Here is a 20095-nt window from a genome sequence, read left to right on the forward strand (position 1 = left end):
TGGGCTGAGCTCCAATGCCTGTAGGTCTAACATCATGGTCCGGGTGTTCAGGGTATATCTCGTCTTACCACCACCCCCCCTGAAAGAAAAGGGAAAATCATTTCTTGACTTTTTTGTGTCACCCTATGGTTACATGCATGCGTGCTGTAGACGCGGTGAATACAGCATCCTCTCCCCTCCCTCCCCAGTGCAAGACGTACAATATGGACTGCTATCCATCGTCATCAACACCCGTGAGTGCTCTGGCTGGCCCCAGGTGAGGTCGGGCCGGGGGCGCGCTGGTAAAAAAAGGAAGAATCCTGTCATTCCCAGTAGATGGTAACAGAATGGCTTGGGAGACCGTCCTCATCAATAAGCAACTGGGGCTGAGTTCCCCATCAGCTCCCCCCTCAGGTCTAAAGAAAAGATCTGTACTGCCTGGACTATCGTAGCAGCTGGAGGCTGCTCCCCTCCTTTTATCTCACGAAAAACTCAGTGTTTTCTTTAATTCTGCATTCCTTTATTATTCATCAACACAAATGGGGACACTGCATGATAGCCCAGAAAGGTTGGGGGAAGGGAATCACGGTTGAGGTTGTTGAGGGGCACCCCCGGAAATGGCATGCAGCTCATCATTTTCTGCGGACTGAACACGGACCGGCTGTGCTATCTGGTCTCTAGTACACTGCCCCATCATTCTAGCAGGACTGAACTCTATTTTTAGATAAACCAGAAAGGAGGATTGACTCTGGAGTCCACTCCCATTTTTGTCTTTGCCGCCCCCAGCCAACCTCACTAAGGCCAGCCAGGAAGCACCCACGACAGCAGCAGACGGTACAGAAATGATTGGAGTAACCATCAAATCTCAATCGCCAATTTAACAATGGCATGGCAGACGTACAGAACGACTGTAAACCATCTCTGCTACCTGCAATGGCATGAATGCTGCGTGTAAGCACTGCAGTACCCGCCTCCGTCAGCGGCATCCAGTGCACATACGGGTGACAGTGACAAAAGGCAAAACGGGCCTCCATGGTTTGCCATGCTATGGCGCTGCCAGGGCAAATCACATGGAAAGGGCGTGAAATATGTTCTGCATTGATTTCACGGAGGAAGGAATGAGTGATGAATTTACCCAGAGTCACCCCGCGACACTGTTTTTTGCAGCATCATGCATTGGGATCTCAACCCAGAATTCCAATGGGCGGAGGGAGACTGTGGGAACTATAAAGAGGCAGCAAGAAGAATCCTGTGCACCTTATAGAACTACAGACGGTTTCGAGCATGAGCGTTCGTGGGTGAATTACTCACTTCGTCAGAATGCAGGAAGTGGAAAAGATACTGTTGGAACTATGGGATAGCTACGGGATAGGCTACCCACAGGTGCAACGCTCCGGAAAGTCGATGCTACCCGTTTCAGCACTACTCCTCTCGTCGGGGAGGAGTACAGAAACCGGTTTAAAGAGCCCTTTATATCGATATAAAGGGCCTCGTTGTGTGGATGGGTGCAGCGTTAAATTGGTTTAACACTGCTAAAATCGGTCTAAACGTGTAGTGTAGACCAGGCCTTAGACAGAGATTAGTTTTCTATACAGTTTTACCATTCATATAAGTTGAATAGACTATAGCAAAACGAAGTTAGAAAGCGTGGCTAAAAATCCTTTCTCATCTTAACTATTAAACCTTCACTTTCCAGCTCTTGTGATGTCATTTCTCTACTTCTACAATCAGAAGCAGTGCTTAATTTGTGCCAGGGCTGAGCCCTGGCTCCTCTGGGCTTCTCAGTCACAGCTCTGGCACCTCTGGGCTTGCCACATCATTTATGAAAGTAAAAAATTTGCTTGAGCTCCAGCACCTCTTTCATTACAAATTAAGCACTGATCAGAAGACACTACCTACCAATGTTTCAGCTCCAGCAATGGGAGTGCTAGCAAAGGCAAGGCTCCAGGCAGCTATCAGCTTTTTTTTTTTTTTAATTATTTTATTTAGGAAGTTTTATCAGGTTTACAAATCCATGCCATGTAAATATCAGAGACAAAACAATAATTGTTACCACAGTGAGATTTGTTTAGAGAAATATTAATATAGTAAAACAGCAATATAATCATCAGATCTCTCCATTTAACAGGATGTTACCAGATTACAGAGTCAGAATCTTTATAGTACCCATGATATGCTTCTGGTGATATTATTAAAATAAGTAAAATCTCTGCACATATTTGACAGACCAAGCATGTCTATTAAATATTAATATTTAAAAGAAATTGGACTGGTGTGTTGTGATTTTTGCAGGCGAATGTACTTTGTCTTGGTATTGAATAAATAGTAATTAAATATATAAGTGCCTATTTATCCTCTAGTTGCTGAGAATGTAATTGGCTACCATCATTTTATGTACTACATTGCCTGACCCTGCTCACAGTGGGTCTATACAATATGCTCTTGTTTAGGCTTGGAGAAAAAGTGTATTTTTGAAATATTTTAGCTAATGTGTTTTAAAAACCCTAGTGTTGGCTGGGCAAGTTGTGTATATATATTTTGGCACACACAAGCAAGTATAGATAAGCCCTAGATTCAGATACAACTTTCCCTATCTATACTAGGGTTTAAAACATGCTAGCTAAAGTAGTTTAGCGAACACATTTTAAAAATGAACATTTTATCCTAGACTACACAAGCCCTTATTTTGTAGACCTGCTCTGAGCAGGGTTGGCCATACAGTGCTTAAAATGCTGATGTTGCCAGTACATTGTCAGTGCTAGCATTCCCATTGATGGAGCTGCTGAACCAGTGGAAGCAACAATGGAAAATTCTCGGAACAAATGCCAGCGCAGAGAAGAGTATAGGGTCTCTCAGGACAGACATGACCTGAATTTCCAATATAAAAAACAAACAACACTTTCTCTTTGCCTTCATACATCATAAAGAAGCAAAAATGGGCAAAGTCCAATTCCCCTCCCACCCCGCCTTTTTAAGCTATCTTTAAAGAATTCAGAGCTTTCACCACTACATTTTACTATTATCTAAGTTCCCAGGCTGATACAGCATTTACACCAATGGGGACAAGGAGATTTAACAAACTTTTTAAAAACTGGTTTGTGTCATAAAAACTCTTTAAAAGCTACTTGCAGTGGAGATGGGTTTTTTAAAAAGTGTGTTAAACTTTAGTTTTGCATTTGTTATCCAGAAACGTTATTCTATCTGTCTTATCAAAGAGGTCCTTAGTATCTTTGAAGTCCTGAGAACCTTTCTGGTTCCCTCTTCTAAGGCACATGATACACAAGTGGATTTACCTCACAGGCCACTACCATTCCTATGTGCTTTTTCTCTAAAGAATCGTGCACATCTGTGAAATAAGAGTATTTACAGGTGAGCGAGATTGCTCCTGAGTAATGCCACGCATTCTCTCTCAGAGAAGAGGCAGCTGTTCCTGCAGCACTGCCAGCCCATGGACCTAATTCAGATCTCCCACATAGCTGTGCAGAGCACTATTGCTGAGCCACCAAGCAGGCTAAACTAGAATATTTTCTTTTAAAATACATTCTTAAAAATACTTTTGACATTTCAAATGGTATCTTTTATGGTCCTTTGTTAATGTTTTTCATTAAACTAGTTTTGGGGCATGGTTGAATCTTAAAAAAGACATATTTGAAAGCCACAGATGAGTATCTTCATTATGGTCAGTGGATTCATAGGAACTGTGTCAATATAAACATTATCTCACTGTTTTGCACTTGTTAAATTATGTGACTGTACATGGTTTTCCTCACTTTCAGGTCAAGCAAACAAAGTTGCCAAGGAAGCAGCCAACAGATGGACTGGTGGGTATGCATTTACAGTGGTCAACAACAATCCTAATTATGGCACTGGAGTGTAGCGAAACTCAACTCAAGAGTTCTGCTCAGTGACTTATAGGGCTTTTAAATTATATGTAATTTTTCAGCTAAGATGAGCCTTGATTCTGGAAGTGCAGGGAAGTAAGCCCCCTAGAAAAATGTTCTGTCATGTGTGCATATATGTGTGTTTCATGTATATAATTCACAACCTACCAGGTTAATTTTTTTTTAAAATGCACAGCAGACTTCCTCTCCTAGTAGAAACTTGGTTTGCCAGATTTCAGTCTGGAGCTAATTTCTACAGTTGATATCAGGAGACTTCAATAGCAGGAGTCCCTTAATGTTATTGATGTGGGTGGCACTGGCATAGAAAATGACATGGCTTATTTTATGAATGTAATCTTAATCTACATTTTTAATGCGTTTTAAATTTACAGTGCTATATAGAGGTTGTGTTGTCGCTGGTGTGCATTCAGATGCAAATATATGTGGAGTGATAAAGTAATTATTCTTGCTTAGAGTATATAGTTCATTTGCTCAGTGTCACAGATGAAATCTATAAGCTGTTGCAGTTTTGAAGAAGGTTACTGCATTATGTTCTTATGGAAATATTTTACCCATTATTTTCTCCTCCCTTTTGCTCTGCAGGTGATTTGTTTTACATATTGCCCTTTTGCAGAGCAAACAATGTGTATTTTTCATTTGAGTTTTAATTGGTGGGAATATTGTGTTTGTAAATTACATTTTTTCAGAATTTGTCCCTGTTCACTGTATAGTAAGTGAATAGTCAATCTTTTCTAGAAACAGAGAAGTGGTAGGCGATAAATTGTATTCCAGATTTTATAGAAAAAGAAGAATCTTTTAATGGTTATTTCTTCTTGTCGTTTATATCTTATATTTGAACAAAATTGTTGTTATTACTGCCCCATTGTGAAACAGGAAAAAGTATTTATTTTAAAAGATCACTTCTGTGTGGGTATTGAGTGTTTCTAAGGCGTGGTCTACACTACGCTGTTAAACCGATTTTAACAGCGTTAAATCGATTTAACGCTGCACCCGTCCACACTACACTGCTCTTTATATCGATTTAAAGGACTCTTTAAATCGATTTCTGTACTCCTACAAAATGAGAGTAATGCTAAAATCGATATTACTATATCGGAATAGTGTTAGTGTGGACGGAAATCGACATTATTGGCCTCATTATTTTACAGTAGCTACCCACAGTGCACTGCTCCAGAAATCGATGCTAGCCTCAGATCATGGACGCACACCACCGAATTAATGTGCCTAGTGTGGACGCGCACAATCGACTTTATATTATCTGTTTTATAAAATCGGTTTAAGCTAATTCGAATTTATCCTGTAGTGTAGACGTAGCCTGAGAGGTGTTTGAGAGATGGTACTTCGCTCTCTAATCTGTAACCTGGTTCCATATTGTAGCATATCTGTGCTCAAGAGCAATTTTATAATCAAATATCTGTTGGTAAAAACTTGACTTCAAAGATACATAGTCATGGAGCAGCTTGATAGATAATTCCCCCTAATGTAAACAATTGCTAAATTACAGAGGTTAGCATAACAATCAAATCATCAGTTTTATATTAATCTAAGATGTAATGTAAAATATAATTAAAGGATAATGAATAATTATGATAAAATAATCAATACAAAATAAAACCACTTACCGAAGCTTAAGTATTTTGAAGTTTGTTTTTTCCCAGATTTTTCAAACTAAATCCATATTATGCAACCCAAAAAAAGAAATGTCTTACTTTGTTGAAAGTAAAATAATGGCTTTAGTGGCAAGTAGATTTATCATTAATTAACTTATAGACCACTGACACCACATTCTTTGATGGTTAAAATACATGTACTAAAGAATTACATAGTTTTGACTCCAGGAGTTTACTTAAAATTCTAAATAGGGAAAAACCTTGGACATTTCTTTGTTACTTTATGACAATATATGCGTTTTCTACGTTACAGAATTTTATTGTATTTGTTCACAGTTGTCTTCTGTCAAGCTAGATGATACAGCAGACCAGGACTTAGCAGTCAACATGTAGCAGGGCAAATCATGTTCAGGTTCATGTTAGCTAACTTAGGGCTTGTCTACACTGGCACTTTACAGCGCTGCAACTTTCTCACTCAAGGGTGTGAAAAAACACCCCCTCCCCCCAAACACAGCAAGTTTCAGCGCTGTAAAGTGCTAGTGTAGACAGTGCACCAGCACTGGGAGCCGTGCCTCTCGTGGAGGTTTGTGTGTTTTTACAGCACTTGGAGAGCTCTCTCCCAGTGCTGTGCCGTGCCTACACAAGCCACGTTATAGTGCTGCAGCGGCAGCGCTTTAACGTTGCCACTGTAGAGTAGCCCTTATTCAACTGTTCAGTAGTAGTGGGAGAATGTATTCAGTGACTCCAAAAGCCCACTAAACTAGTCCTCTGATTAGTGCCCCACAGTGTACTGGTGGCCTTTTGAAAAGTCACCCAGAATACACTGCCTCTGGAAGCTGTATTGGGAACTGTGAAGTAGCTACCCTCACAGAATTGCAGTTCTAATTTTTTAGAGCAGCACATTACAGGTGCATGGCAAAACTTGTGAAGGTTGTTAAGATGATTCAGTGTGGATATACTGAACTTTTACCTTTATACCAGTGCAGTACAGCTGGCTCAGTTACAAGCTAGACTACACCAGCCCTAAAATGAGTGGAGATCAAGTAAAATTATGACCTTATCAGAGGCAAGAGACGTTTGGATAATTGAGAGGAGAAAGGATTCTTTATCAGACTGTTTGAAACACTTCAGTTAGGTTTTATTACATCTATTTGGCTTCAATTATTAACACTTTAACAAATTAAGCTGTGAGAGTTCACAGAAAATGCACATTCTTTAAGATGTTCAGTAGGTCCTCAGCATAATCAGGGAAGAACAGATTTGATATTGCTAATATTTCTTGGGTGAAAATAATCAGATAGGAGTATTTTTTTAAAAGCATACACCTTTTCAAGTTTCTGTTCATAAACCGTGAAGAAGCTCCCCCAAAATAACTGTATAAGCCCAATTTTTTCTAATCTGTTAAGTAATATTTTAACTATATAAAATGAAGTGCTACAGAATTTGTAGCTAAGGACATAAGTGACTAAAAACTCATTTTGAGTATAATTTTTATTTTTATGCACACATTTTTACCAACCCTATTTGCCTCATTAGCATTTGTAGCAGTGCTCAGTTAATTGATTCCTCTTTCCCCTCTTAGCCCTACCTAGTAAATTATATTCAGAAGCTTTGCAGCTCTGTGCTTTTTTGGATATTTCCAGAGATTGTGAAGCATTTATGGTAGTGAGGAATCTAATGCCCCCACTCTGCTTATGAACTGAAACATTTCTTCACTCTGTTCACAGATAATATCTTTGCAATAAAATCTTGGGCCAAACGGAAATTTGGATTTGAAGAGAACAGAATTGACAAAAGTTTTGGGATTCCAGAAGACTTTGACTATATTGATTAATGTGATACTGACACAAGTGTACATATCTTATTTAATATTGCTCAGCTGACATTTGTCTGTGTCGCTTTTCAAAACCAAACCAAACCAAACACCCCCTTGTATTAGTTGCACTTTCAATTAATGTTAATAAAATGTAAACAATACATTGTCGGTTTTGTTTCCCCCTCCCGCATTACTTCCAGAACTCAAAATCACTCAGTGCGAGAGGAAGACAGCCCAAGTATTAAGGAAGGCTGTGCAGGGTAGTTGTCATAAGGTCCTGGTCTTCATGCTTCTGGTTGCTTGTTATAAGAACAAGGAGGAGCCCAATCAAGAGGAAGCCAAAATCTACAAGAAAATCCCATTTAGGCATGTTCAGCAGTTTGACTCTACTGAAGAGTCTGTGGAATGGGAATAACATTGAGGACTTGGAAGTAAGAAGGTTTCCACTGATCTGGATGAGGACAAACCATCAGTCAACCAATACATGTCCACTTGACCGTGTTGACGCTTCAGTCACATACTCTGTAGAAGACTTAGTCCAGCATCCCAAAGTGTGAATCAGGATGAGTAAGTCGCAGAGAGTACACAGGTTGATCTGCATAATGACACTATCATAAGAAATAATGACCAAAACTACTAATCAACAGAGGTAGAGAAGGTGGACAACGTTCGGGGGCTGATTGTGGGAAGTAATGTAGGAGGGAGGGTGGAACTGCTAAGGGACAAACTGATTGGGGAGTAGACTTGCTTCCTGAAATGCAACGGGCACAAGCTGTTGAAAGACCTGAGAGGAAGCAGCACATGTGAAATATCGAACAACCCATGAGCTTGTTGATAGACCACTGGATGCATCATTGCTTGGCCACAAAAAAAGGACCGATCCCAGACCATCAGATGTGCTACTGATTGTAAGGTCATGTGTTTCCATGATGGTTACCCTCATGAGTCAAGTGTATTAATATCTTGGTGCAGCATCAGCTGTAGGGGATGCCTCAGATGCTCCTAAGGAGCCAATGCAACACGTTGAGAGTGAGTGAAGTAGCCAATTTCAGAATGGCTTTTTCAGAGACCTCAGCATCAAATAGAAAAGAAAAGAATGAGAGGCAGGGGTGGAAAGCTTAAGGAAATACAAACAACTATTTTTGTCATTCCCTTCCTTTCTATTTTGTGTAGCTGCCCCTGGGTACTGTGAGAACAGTCTCCTTGCCAACACCTAAATAAACTTTGTGAACCATATGTTTCTGTATATGCCATTCTGATGGCTTTTACTACAAGTCTCATAGCGATTTTTGCTTTGGCAGACTAATACATTGTTAGCACTTCTGTTTGTTCTTGCATTTGTCTACATGGATCTAAATTCAGGCCTTACCTACATCTTCTCACTACTTGTAGCAAGTGTCCATGGTGTTAATGTAACTTTCAATTAACGGCAGCATCTGTGTCCTTTCCTCTATCACCCCTTCTTTTTCTGTTTGAATGTGTGAGGGTGTTATTGGTAAGTCTGAATATCTCTATAGTAACTCACTTCAGAAATCTTGTTTGATGAGCATCCAGGAGTGTGGGAGTCATCTGAAAATTTCTCTCTGGGATAGGACTTTATGATTTTCCACTTCTAGCCCCCTGGCAATGGCATCCTGCACCCTAAGGCAATATGCAGGAAGCAGCAAGCCCAAAATGGTGTTTCACATTGTTACTGTCTTGTAAAGTAACATGCCACACGATTATCCAGACATATGAATCTTAGTTTCAGGATGCTGAAAGATATCTGTGATTGAACTGGTACCCTGATGGGCAGCACTACAATTTAACTCCTGGAAATTATGGGGAGTTTGCCACAGAGATCATGAGCCAAGTTTTCAGAAGGTAGGTTCTGCCTGCTACAAGCAAATGGTGTGAGAATTAGGCCAACGTGCCTTCTTTGTCTCTACCTTGGTTAACTTGCCAACTTTAGCAAGAGTTCTACTGGAAAAGTGATGTTAATTGGTACTTGCTCAGAAGCCAGTCTGTGGCAATCTGTCCAGTCAATGTTCCCAAACAGCCCAGAGTGTCTGAGAACTGAAGGATTTAAGACATAGACCTGGGTATTGGGCAACTTTGTCTAAAATAATGTGTACGGCCCTACCAAATTCACTGTCCATTTTGGTCAATTTCATGGTCATAGGGTTTTTAAAATTGTAAATGTCATGATTTCAGCTCATTAAATCTAAAATTTCATGGTGTTGTAATTGTAGGGGTCCTGACCCAAAAAGGAGTTGTGGGGAGGGCACAAGGTTATTGTATGGGAGATGTGGTAACAGCTACCCTTACTTCTGTGCTGGTGCTGATGGCAGCTCTGCCTTCAGAGCTGAGCAGCTGAAGACTGGTAGCCGCTAGCCGGGATCCCAGCTCTGAAGGCAGAGCCGTTGCCAGCAGCAGCACAGAAGTAAGGATGACATGGTATAGTATTGCCATCCTTACTTCTGCGCTGACTTCAGAGCTGGCAGCCGGAGAGTGGTGTCTGTTGTCCGACTGCCCAGCTCTGAAGGCAGCAGTGCAGAAGTAAGGGTGGTATGGTATTGCCACGCTTACCTCCGCTGCTGCTGGAGGGGCACTGCCTTCAGAGCAGGGCGCCCGGCCAACAGTCGCCGCTCTTCAGAGCTGGCAGCTGGAGTCAGCACAGAAGTAAGAGTGGCAATGCCATGACCTGCCCCTGTAAAATAACCTTGTGACCCCCCTCCCCCCTGCGACTCCCTTTTGGGTCAGGACCCCCAATTTGAGAACCCGAGTCTCATTCATGAAATCTGTATAGTATATGATAAAAGCACACAAGAGACCTGATTTTACAGGGGGGAGACACGATTTCACATTCTGTGATGTGTTTTTCATGACAGTGATTTTGGTAGGACCCTAAGGATGTGATAAGCGTTGCCAAGGGGGGGGCGGGTGTGTGTGTGTGTGTGTGTGTGTATATTGTGACAAAGTTCCTCCTTTACCTTGGAGGGTCCTGCGTTTATTGGCGGATTTGCTCACCTCAGTGATCTTCCCCTCTGGTGGAACCCACAGTCTGGGTCAACTCCTCCTGTGTCTGATCAGGAGTTGCGAGGTTTGGGGGGAACCGGAGCCCGCCCTCTACTCCAGGTTCCAACCCAAGGCCCTGTGGATCGCAGCTGTCTATAGTGCGCCTCCTGTAAACAGGTGCATTGACAGCTACAACTCCCTGGGCTACTTCCTCCTCCAAACACCTTCTTTATCCTCACCACAGGACTTCCTCCGGCTGATAAATGCTGATTGTTCTAATAATTCCTCAATCCTCCAGTAGCACACCCTCTTCGTCTCAGGCTCCTTCCGCCTCTTGCTCCCAGCTCCTCACCACGATGCTTCCTCTCCTCTGCGCTTTCCTCCTTCCTGCTGGAGTGAGCTCCTTTTTAAACCCAGGTGCCCTGATTAGCCTGTCTTGATTGGCTGCAGGTGTTCTAATCAATGTAGCTATCTCCACTGCCTTCTAGAAAGATCTTAATTGGCCCCAGGTGCCTTGATTAACCTGGAGCAACTACCATTTGGTTACCATGGTACTAGGGATTTGTTTAGCCTGGGGCTAACATATCTGTTCCTCAGTAATTTACTGTAGCCATCTGGCCTTGCCCCATTATATAAATTTATATATATATAGGATTGGAACCTTTTTTTCTTCCTATAGGTGACCTTGCTGGCTGAGCATACCCTGGCCTAAGGACAATATGTATGCAGTCACTGATGCAGTTTCTATATCTCCTATCATGTCAAAGAACTTTCTTGTTGACTTATTGGTGCTGCAGCCTTTTCCAGAGAGGGTTACTACCCTTTCCCAAAGATACCATGGAGAAATGCTTAATGCAGCTGGAGGTGGCAGACTTGTCTCATCCATGTGCTAACCCCCAGAACTCTGAAAGCTTCCTGTTGCCATGGTCCCCAGGGTGGTGGTGACATGGTTAGGGCACAACTCCTCCGTGTCTGGCTCTTCCAAATCCTCCTCTGAAGTGTAGCTGGTTTGAGAATTAAATTAAATCTGAACCTGAAGAGTAATTTGTCTCTGTTAACTCCATGAACCCCACTTGTAGCCTATAGGTCTTGTGGCAAGCCTAATCCTGCAGGAGGTCTAGGCCTTGGTGGGCAGAGGACACCTTTTTTTCTTCCTCTCTCTCTCCCCCATAGCCATTTATGGTACCAGATACAGCTGCACTGTGAATGACCCCATACTGTCATGTAATAAACCCAATGCAGTGCATCAGTGAAGCAACAGTGAATGCTGGGGTCCCTCCATTTGCTCCTTCAAACATGATGGTTAATAGGGCTATGCAGCGCAAAGTGAGGTGCGAAAGGTTCGGTGTCCACTTGTGCCTAAGTGTAGGTGTTTAAAATTCCAGGGGTAGATTCTGATTTTTATGGACATCCCTTCACAGATCCTTCCTGGCAAGTGCAACAATAATTGGGTGTTCCTTATATCCCAGTTGCACCTTTGATAGAAAATAGAGAGCACAGTTAACATTTGCACGTGTTTCTGCAGCACAAAATAATGACCTAGAGGCACAAACCTTCTAACTGTTTTTTCCAAGTCAGTGGTAAGTCTCCCAAACACAAATCAATAACCCTTACAGCAGGTTAAGCAAGTGCCCTGTTGTGCCACAGCCTGAGCCAATAACTTACTGGTGTCTCCCCAGAACTCTGAGTATAATCAGGAAAATGTCAGCATTGCTTCAAACAGCGTAGTGTCAGTGATGGGGCCCTGTAGTTGAAACTCTGATTGGACTCTGTTTTGAGGGAGGATCAGCTTGAATCAAAGGATGATCCAGTTCCTTTTCTATGTATTTCTGAGCAGGTTATCCACAGAGGAGCATAGTGGGACTAAGTCAACTGTTAGTTCCATTCGAGGATTAGTAGTTTATACTCTCTAGAGTCTGACGGACTTGCAAACATGTGGTTTTCGGACTTGGTGTGTCACTTCCCTAGAGGGAGGATCTGATCTCTCATGAAAGTATCTTGACAATTGACTCTAGGGACAGGCATCATTTTTGTAGTCTGGACATGAGCTCTCATGCTTGGTTTTTTAATTATGGTATGTGATATGACATCCAGTGACATGTCACTGGATCAACACTTTTTGCTTAAAATGTTAAATTTAGGCATCTGTCTGAATATTCTTTGAAGACCAGACTTTTGAGTGCCCTTATATAGATTTCTCATTTTGTTTCCTCTTTTATTAGCTATGTGATCATGTTTATTCTCAAATCTTCCATAACAAAGAAGCTCTGGCTAGAAATGTATTATATTTTTAATTTAAAGACTTTTTTTGGTTGTAGTTATTTTTTAATAGTCTGGTATTTTTGGGAGCTAAAATTGGGATTCAACAAAGTTCTCAATCAGTTTGAGAAGTTAAGTAATACAGGAGTTCTTGTACATGAGTGAAAAATGGATCTATAAAAAAATGTATAATGAGCAAAAATGCATTTTCTGTTATGTCCATTTGCAGTTTCCTTGCAGCATTCTAGTTCACATAACACTTGTGTGTATTTCCTGTGTAATTTAGAAATGCTGTTAACTAACAGTTTAAAAAAGAAAAAAAAAAGCAGTTATGTGTAATGCCTAGTTGTACATCTGCCCCTGAGGTCTCTGGCAATTGTTTTGGTCGTGTGTGTGTGTTTAAATTCTCCCTGTTGCTGTGTGGAAAACTTGGACAAACTGGGCAAAACCAACTACAGCAAAACACTGAAATTAATTTGAATCCAAGTGTAGTCAAAAGCACAAAGCAAAAAATCTGGGAAAAAATGTTCAGTTATTGTAACTTTATGTGTGATAAGCGACAAGACTGGGAAATTTTCAGACACAAGTGTGATTTTTAAATTGACCATGTCACCTAAATCTGGCAATTAATTAAAGTTAAAAATGGGGGAGGAGAACATTTTTCTCCATTAGCTTAAAATCGAAAAGATTGGATTTTATTATTAATGTAATTAGTAAGTAAAACTTTTCCTATTAATTACATTGGGCCAAATTCAGCCTTGGTATAAGGCAAGGACAGTTGACTTGAATGGAGTTGCAATTGCTCTCTCCGGGCTTGTATATAGGCCCATAAGTGTCATGCTATCGATCGTGACTAAATGATGCGAAAACAAAGTGGTGACACACAGTTTGTGTCTATGGGGCTTTGAGTGATTCTCCTTTTTCTTGGGTTTTGCCTTGTGCTGTGGGACACTGAGAGATTAGGAGCTATTTTTCTTACCTACTCTTTAATGAATTTATGTTAGAGGTGACATCCTTACTGGAGAAATGTCAACATTTGATGTAAGACTGTTCTCTGCTGCTAAACCTAAGTGATGTCACAGTTGTTTGGCATAATTCCAATTAAGAGCACTTATCTGCCACATGAATGATGGCTCAAAAGACCTGTGTTTATTGAGGCAGTGCTTCCCAAACTGAGAGCCGTGACTCCCTTGGGAGTCACAGGGGGCTCAGAGGGGAGCTATGAGTGTCTGGGAACAGGAATTAATTGATATTCACTTTTTTCCTAATTAAGAAACTATTAAACTAGGCCTAGAAATCATTGACATTTTGTCCTGCTGCTGCTGCTGCACCCAGGATTGGAAGCCTCTCTGTGCTCTCTACTTCTGCACAGGGCCTTCAGCAGAGAAACTTCCTGCTGAATGTTTACCTCATCAGGAAGTCTCTGTTGAAGGCCCCCTGCAGGAGCAGATGGCAAAGAGAGCCTCCCAGTGCCAGCTGCAGTGGCACTTGCAGATAGGGGATGAAGGCTGAGGGAGACACAGCTGTCTTATTTTTCTAATGAAACGAGTTTTACCAAGTGCTAAGCCTACATATAGCCAACATGCATCTGAAGAAATGATGATTTTAATAAGGATAAGCAGAAAAGGAAGAACAGTAGACAACATGATGGTGGTTACATTATGTTTGGGTTTTTGTGTCTTGTTACTGTGGAAAGTCCACAGCCATAATTTCATTTGTTTGGAAATGTTAGTAAGTGAGGCCAGGGAAATGACTGTGACATTTGGAAACCAAACTCCTGGGATTTGTAAACCAGAGCTACATTTTTTCATTCAGAAACAAGACAAACTAAAGCAGCAAATAAACCAGGCATATCTAAAGAAGCAACTGTTTCTCAAAAAGCCTTAGCTGCAGTTTATGTTGTGGCCATGCTAATTGCAAAATGCAAACAAGCAATCACCATTGGTGAGACACTGCTACTTCCACCAGCAATAGACATCTAGAACTATAACTGGAGAACAAGCAGTCATAGCACTGACAATATTTCTCTGTCAAATAATGCCATCCGCTGACACATTGATGACCTTGCAGAAAATGTCTAGGACTAGCTGACAGAACAAGTTAAGAAAAGTCAGTGTTTAGTATTGCAGCTTGAGGAATCCGCAGACATAGCCAGCATGACTCAGCTTCTGTATTTAGAGAGATTTGTCAAAGCAGGTACAATAGGTGAAGAACTTTTACTTTGCAAAAAAAATCCCAACCCAAACAACTGTTGAGGAAATGGTGGTAATCCTCACTTCATAGTGGAGGAAGGTCTTAACTAGGCTTTGTAAGTGGGGCTGTGCACTGCTGTGGCAGCAGCCCTGCCCAGAAAGAACAGTGGCGTTGCAGCAGATAGAAAGAAAGTGACAGCAGCAGCAATTAGGGCTCGCTGCAAGATTCATTGCCAAGCTTTGGCATCAAAGAAATTGCAGCTTGAAGTATAGGAGGCCTTCAATATTGTTCTTAGATTTAATTTTATAAAATCCCAGGCAGTGAACATGCATTGTTTTATTATACTGGGTGAAGAGATATGAGATCTGACCACACTCCACTTATGTTTGACAGTGAAGTCAGGTGGCTGTCACATGGGAAAGTGTTACATGTCTTTGAATTGGATGACAATGTTCCTCCTTGGGAAAACAAACTTTGCAGATTACATGTGTAATGTGGACTTCTTCTCTGCGTTAGCTTACCTAGTGAACATATTTGGCAAATTTAATGCACTGAACTTCAAGGTAGGAATACAGATATGAAAGAGAAAATGGAGGGATTTATGAAGAAGCTTTGTCTTTGGAGATGCCACGTTGAAAAGGGATTAACAAGATGTTTCCAGCATTATCAGACTTTTTTCAAAGAACAGAGTGAAAGTGTTCAAAATGCTATTAAAGAATAAATATTAACTCATTTGCCTGAGTTATAGTCTCATTTTGATTAATATGTTCCTGGAGTTGAATGTGAATCTCCAGGTGTCAGCTGGATCAAAACCTGTTCTCAGTAACCATTGATGCTGTTCCAACCTTAAGTATCTTGGCTCATGAAAATCTCTTAAAACTGTTAAGCGATTACACACAAGACCAAATTTTCAAATCTAACAAACTAGGAATTCTGGATTACTGTTAAAGGAGAGTAGGGAGAATTCAGTGATGAAACTATGGAAGTACTGCATCCATTCACTTCCAGTTGTCTCTTTGAGTCTTAGTTTTCAACCCTGATTTCTGTGAAAACTAAAAATCATGCTGGAAAACAATTTGTCTGGCACTCTCAGAGATTCCACCAAACATTGTGAAGCTATGCAGTTAGAAACAAGCCTGTTCTTCTTGCTAAAATCTTTGACTGTGTCCAAACATGTCAAAAAATCCAGTAAGTCAGAATCTTTAGCCAGGTTCTTTGAATATTAACCTGATCCTGAATAAGTAATTTAAAATGTAGTATGTTAACATGTTACTGTCATTTTGCATTAATAAAAATCCATTTGTCTAAGTTTTAAAAACCTAGATTAGATCACAATACATAATTAAACAAACTGTGTATTTGAATAAAGTCACAGGACTGTCCAAACTCTTGTGTCCCTCTTGAATCTGTCATGAGTCAGTTTTTTGTTTGTTGTTTTAAAAAGAGGTATTTGGTTGTGAGAGGCCATGAAGCTTTAAAATATCTGTAAGGGAGACACGCTTTTTTTTTTTTTAAGGGGGAACCATGGGACTAAGGGATGTTGATTTTTACATTGCTTATCCGTACATTAGTCTAGTTTGAACACACCAATGCCCTTACTTCGCCAGTTTCGGTGGCTTGTAACCTGTTGTGCAAGAACTTTTTGGGACACCTGAAGCCGCTATCGCATAATGCCTATCACAGTTGCTTGGAACAGGGACTTTTAAATAATTGCGGTGCTTTTGGGTAATTTCCAAGTTCAAGAAGAAATTTAGGAAGTCCAGCAGAATGGATGCAACCACAATGCTTTGTGGTTTCCTGTTGGGGGAGGGGGTTGAAATCATTACAAGATTGCATCAGCTTAGCTGTATTTGGGATAAAAGCTTACTCTGACTCTGCCATTACAACCAGTGCTTGTTAGATATCAAGGACAGCTGTTGCATGTGCAGTGCATGCAAGGCTTTGTTCAAGTGGTGCAAGCTTGAGAAGTTGAGATATAGTAGTGGATAGAATGTGGATAGATAGTTACAGGCAGCGTGAGACCTGTTTCTAACCTACTGTTGAACAAGAAAAAGTTGTGAGGGTAGAGAAGAAGGGAGGAAGCACACCACTCAACTAGCCCATGTCCAAATATGGGATGCAATGTGTGACAAAGACCTAAAATAAGGGGGACAAATTATACATGCAGGAAACTAAAATGCTCATTTCTTTAGCGCAAGTAACTATTTTTCTGTGATCTGCATTTCTGATGTAAGTACCTTTCAGTAATACAAATCAATCAAAACCTGCTTGGGATGAATGGATAATTTACACCTCTCACTTGTCCCAGACTGGTTACAGACTTGAGGTAATACTGTTTCTGCTCACATTTGGAAATTGCTCTTGTTAGAGCCAGTCAGCTTGTAAATCACATTAATGTCTGAATGATGACTATGTGAACTAGAGGAAGGGCATTGTGGAAAGTGAACATTTTCTAAAGGATATTTGATGATTGATGATTGAAAATCACTGAGCATACCATAACTATAATTATTTGCTCCTTTCCCTCCCCCCTCCCCCCCAAAAAAAGAAAAGAAAAAAAGGATTTTGGACTATATTCATTGTATTCATAATAAAAATTAGCACAAGAAGCCAGTTGCAATCCTGAGTTCCAGTTAGATTCCTTTAGATTTTCTAAGAGAATATCTAGGGTTTTTTAAACAAACAGTTTAACATAAGAGGAAAGTGAAAAAGAGACTCACTCCTGCAGTCACCCTTGTGGTTCTGTCACTGCTGTACTGCGTATGTCTTCCTCTTCTTTTTTTTTTTTATTTTTTATTTTTTTTTAAATTCCACTGTAGGTTTCTTTGCCCATGTAAGGTATATATTTTGAGCTGCTGTAGTAAAGTCAGCAGGTCAAGCCCTTACTGTGATTCAGGTTTAAAATTAAACAGCTATTGGCACTAACATGTAAGAAGCAAATGTGTTTTCATCAGTGCTTAAAATCACGTTTACACACATCTGTAGTAATGTTGGGTCAGCCTTTCAAAGTAAAGCTCAGTGACAATTTAGTGCAAAAGGAGATACAGACTTATGGTAAACCTACTTCACGTTGAGTTTTAACAGACACTTTGAGGCAAAACCAGGTACAGAATACATTTTTTTTAAAGTTGCGGTTCCCATAGTCTTCTCCAGCTAAAAATGTTGTCTTCCCATGCTGTCAGTGAAATCATCTGTGCTTCTGCAGATTTTCTTTTAAGGGTATTACACAGAGTCTTTGCACAGTTCTGAGCTTGAATCTTGTAGTCCTTATACAGGAAACCTTCCCCCAGCATGCATCAGAATATTCTAATCAAAGGGATTGGCCTGAGTACAGACAACAGGGCTGGATACTGTGAGATAAATGCATGTTTAGGTAAATGTATTAATTTCCTTTTCAATTTTTATTATTAATTATATGTATACTGTGATGTAGATGTCAAAGCCCATTACAAAGCTTTTAATAGTCCCCATTTTACAGATGGGGAAACTGAAGCACAGGGAGGCAGGACTTGTCCCTAGTCATGTGGTAAATCCGTAGCAGAGTTGGAAATGAAGCCCATGAGAAAACTATGGCTCATTCTTCAAAGGTACATTCTAGCATGGAATCATTTATGCAAGATGGCTGAGGATATTCTTACGGAGTTTTCTGCCCCTAGACTCATCCAAAGAGTATTTCTAAGAATGGAGGCGAACTGACCACTTGTTACTTTCGTTATTATGCAGGAACTTTGTAGCACTGTAAGTTTATACAGGGTTTTACAAACGACCCTACAGAGTATATCAGGACTAGCTCATTTGCTCAGCTTATACAGATATATGGGCTAATGTTAAATCCCTCACAAACCACTAGATTCTTCAGAATTTATAAGCAGCTGCTGCTATGATTAGCGGGGTATAATATTCCCTCAAATATTCATGAGTTTATGGGATTGTGCCATTACAAGCTGCACTCTTGCTCCCTTCTCTTTTCCTCATCTTCCTACTCATTCTGCCTCCTCTTTTTCCCCCCTTTTCTCTCCCTTTTACTTTTCCCCTCCTCTTGCTTTCTCTTCCCTTTCTCTCTGTTTTACTTATCAGGAATTGAATACCCTTAGTAGGCTGAAGCAGCAACATATTGGATTCAGTAGAAATGATAGTGACACAGACTAGGACACAGTACATGCAAAAATAAAATTTAGTCTCTTAAAATTGTATATACCGAAGGTTATATGTCAGGAAGGCTAGAGATCAGCTAGAAACTTGGTAAATCAGGGCGGATGTATGAGAGCAGCTGAGAAAACAAATACACATACTCACTGCTCTGTACAAGGTCTCTTAAAAGCCTTGACATGCTCCCTGAACAAATGAATGTAGTCTTTTCTTTGTATATGAAGCAGTGACATGCTGACCAAATACTATAAGGTAGAACGGGTCAGAATTTTTTCTTAATTTTTGCCTCCTTGCGCCCCTCCCACCTAAATTTTTTCGCCAGGCAGCTTTTGGTTTTCAGCTTTCCAACAAAAGAATCCAATATTTTTGAGGAAAGCAAACAGTTTCTGTGAACATTTTCATGTAGCTGAAACCTCATTTTCTGTTGGAGGGGAAAAAAAGTTGTGATTTAAATGTTTTGACCAGCTCTAATGTGATGGCTTGTAGAGCTCCAGTTTTGAGGGCCTACTCTGTGTTTTATGAAACATGATAAAGCTCTGTCATGAAGCTCATAATATTTTTTGGGGAAAAGATGTAAAAGATTAGTTGGGGCTTATGGTATGTAAAAAAAATATGGGTAGCTTTTTTGGGGAAAGGGAGGAGGTGTTTTGGAAGTGAAAGTGGTCTGAACATAGACTCCATTTTGAGGCTCTGAATTTACCATTGATAAGATGTCAAAAGTTGCGGTGCATCTCTTTTTAAGTTTCTTAATACTGAAACTTCTCATCTACCTAACTGTTTCTAGCTACTTATGCGGCCCTGTGGTAACTGAGCATCTGGCAGTTTTGAAGACTGGTAAAAGAGAGGTTTTTTTTTTTTTTTTTTTTTTTTGAATAGAGATGCAAGAGTTGTGGTTTTCTGTTTACTAGAGTATCTTGAAGGATAACTCAATTTTTAATGGAGACAGGTGTGTGTTGCTTGCATTCTCATTATCTGTTCCAAAAGATTCAAAAATATAGACTTATACTTCAACCCTACAAGCCATGCAAAATATCAGCATTAGACATGTCACATTAGATTTTTTTTTTTTTTTTTTTAAGGCAGATGAAGGATGATTTTGTAGTTTGTTCTCCACCAGTAATTTCAGTTAAGGATTTTTCTTATCTGTTGTATGATTGTGATTCACTATACTTTGTAAAAAGAACACTTGA

At 40.3% G+C, this 20095-nt stretch overlaps 1 protein-coding gene across 5 annotated transcripts in view; it reads left to right on the forward strand.

Annotated features, from left to right (window-relative positions):
• The window catches only part of MND1 (meiotic nuclear divisions 1), a 78618-nt gene that overhangs the window by 52123 nt on the left and 6400 nt on the right, over window positions 1-20095 (forward strand). For 3 of the 5 annotated variants that reach the window (XM_032774669.2, XM_032774670.2, XM_075066338.1), the window contains 2 exons: window positions 3756-3800; window positions 7219-8543. The exons of 1 other annotated variant lie outside the window; for it this stretch is intronic. In XM_032774669.2, the coding sequence (XP_032630560.1) occupies window positions 3756-3800; window positions 7219-7325 (152 nt within the window). In that variant the 3' untranslated portion in view covers window positions 7326-8543. Of the gene's footprint in view, window positions 1-3755; window positions 3801-7218; window positions 8544-20095 lie in introns of those variants that run through there. One more of the 5 variants, XM_075066337.1, reaches the window with a different exon arrangement.

This window comes from Chelonoidis abingdonii, chromosome 5 (assembly GCF_003597395.2).
Source record: "Chelonoidis abingdonii isolate Lonesome George chromosome 5, CheloAbing_2.0, whole genome shotgun sequence".
NCBI classification, from domain to species: Eukaryota; Metazoa; Chordata; order Testudines; family Testudinidae; genus Chelonoidis; species Chelonoidis abingdonii.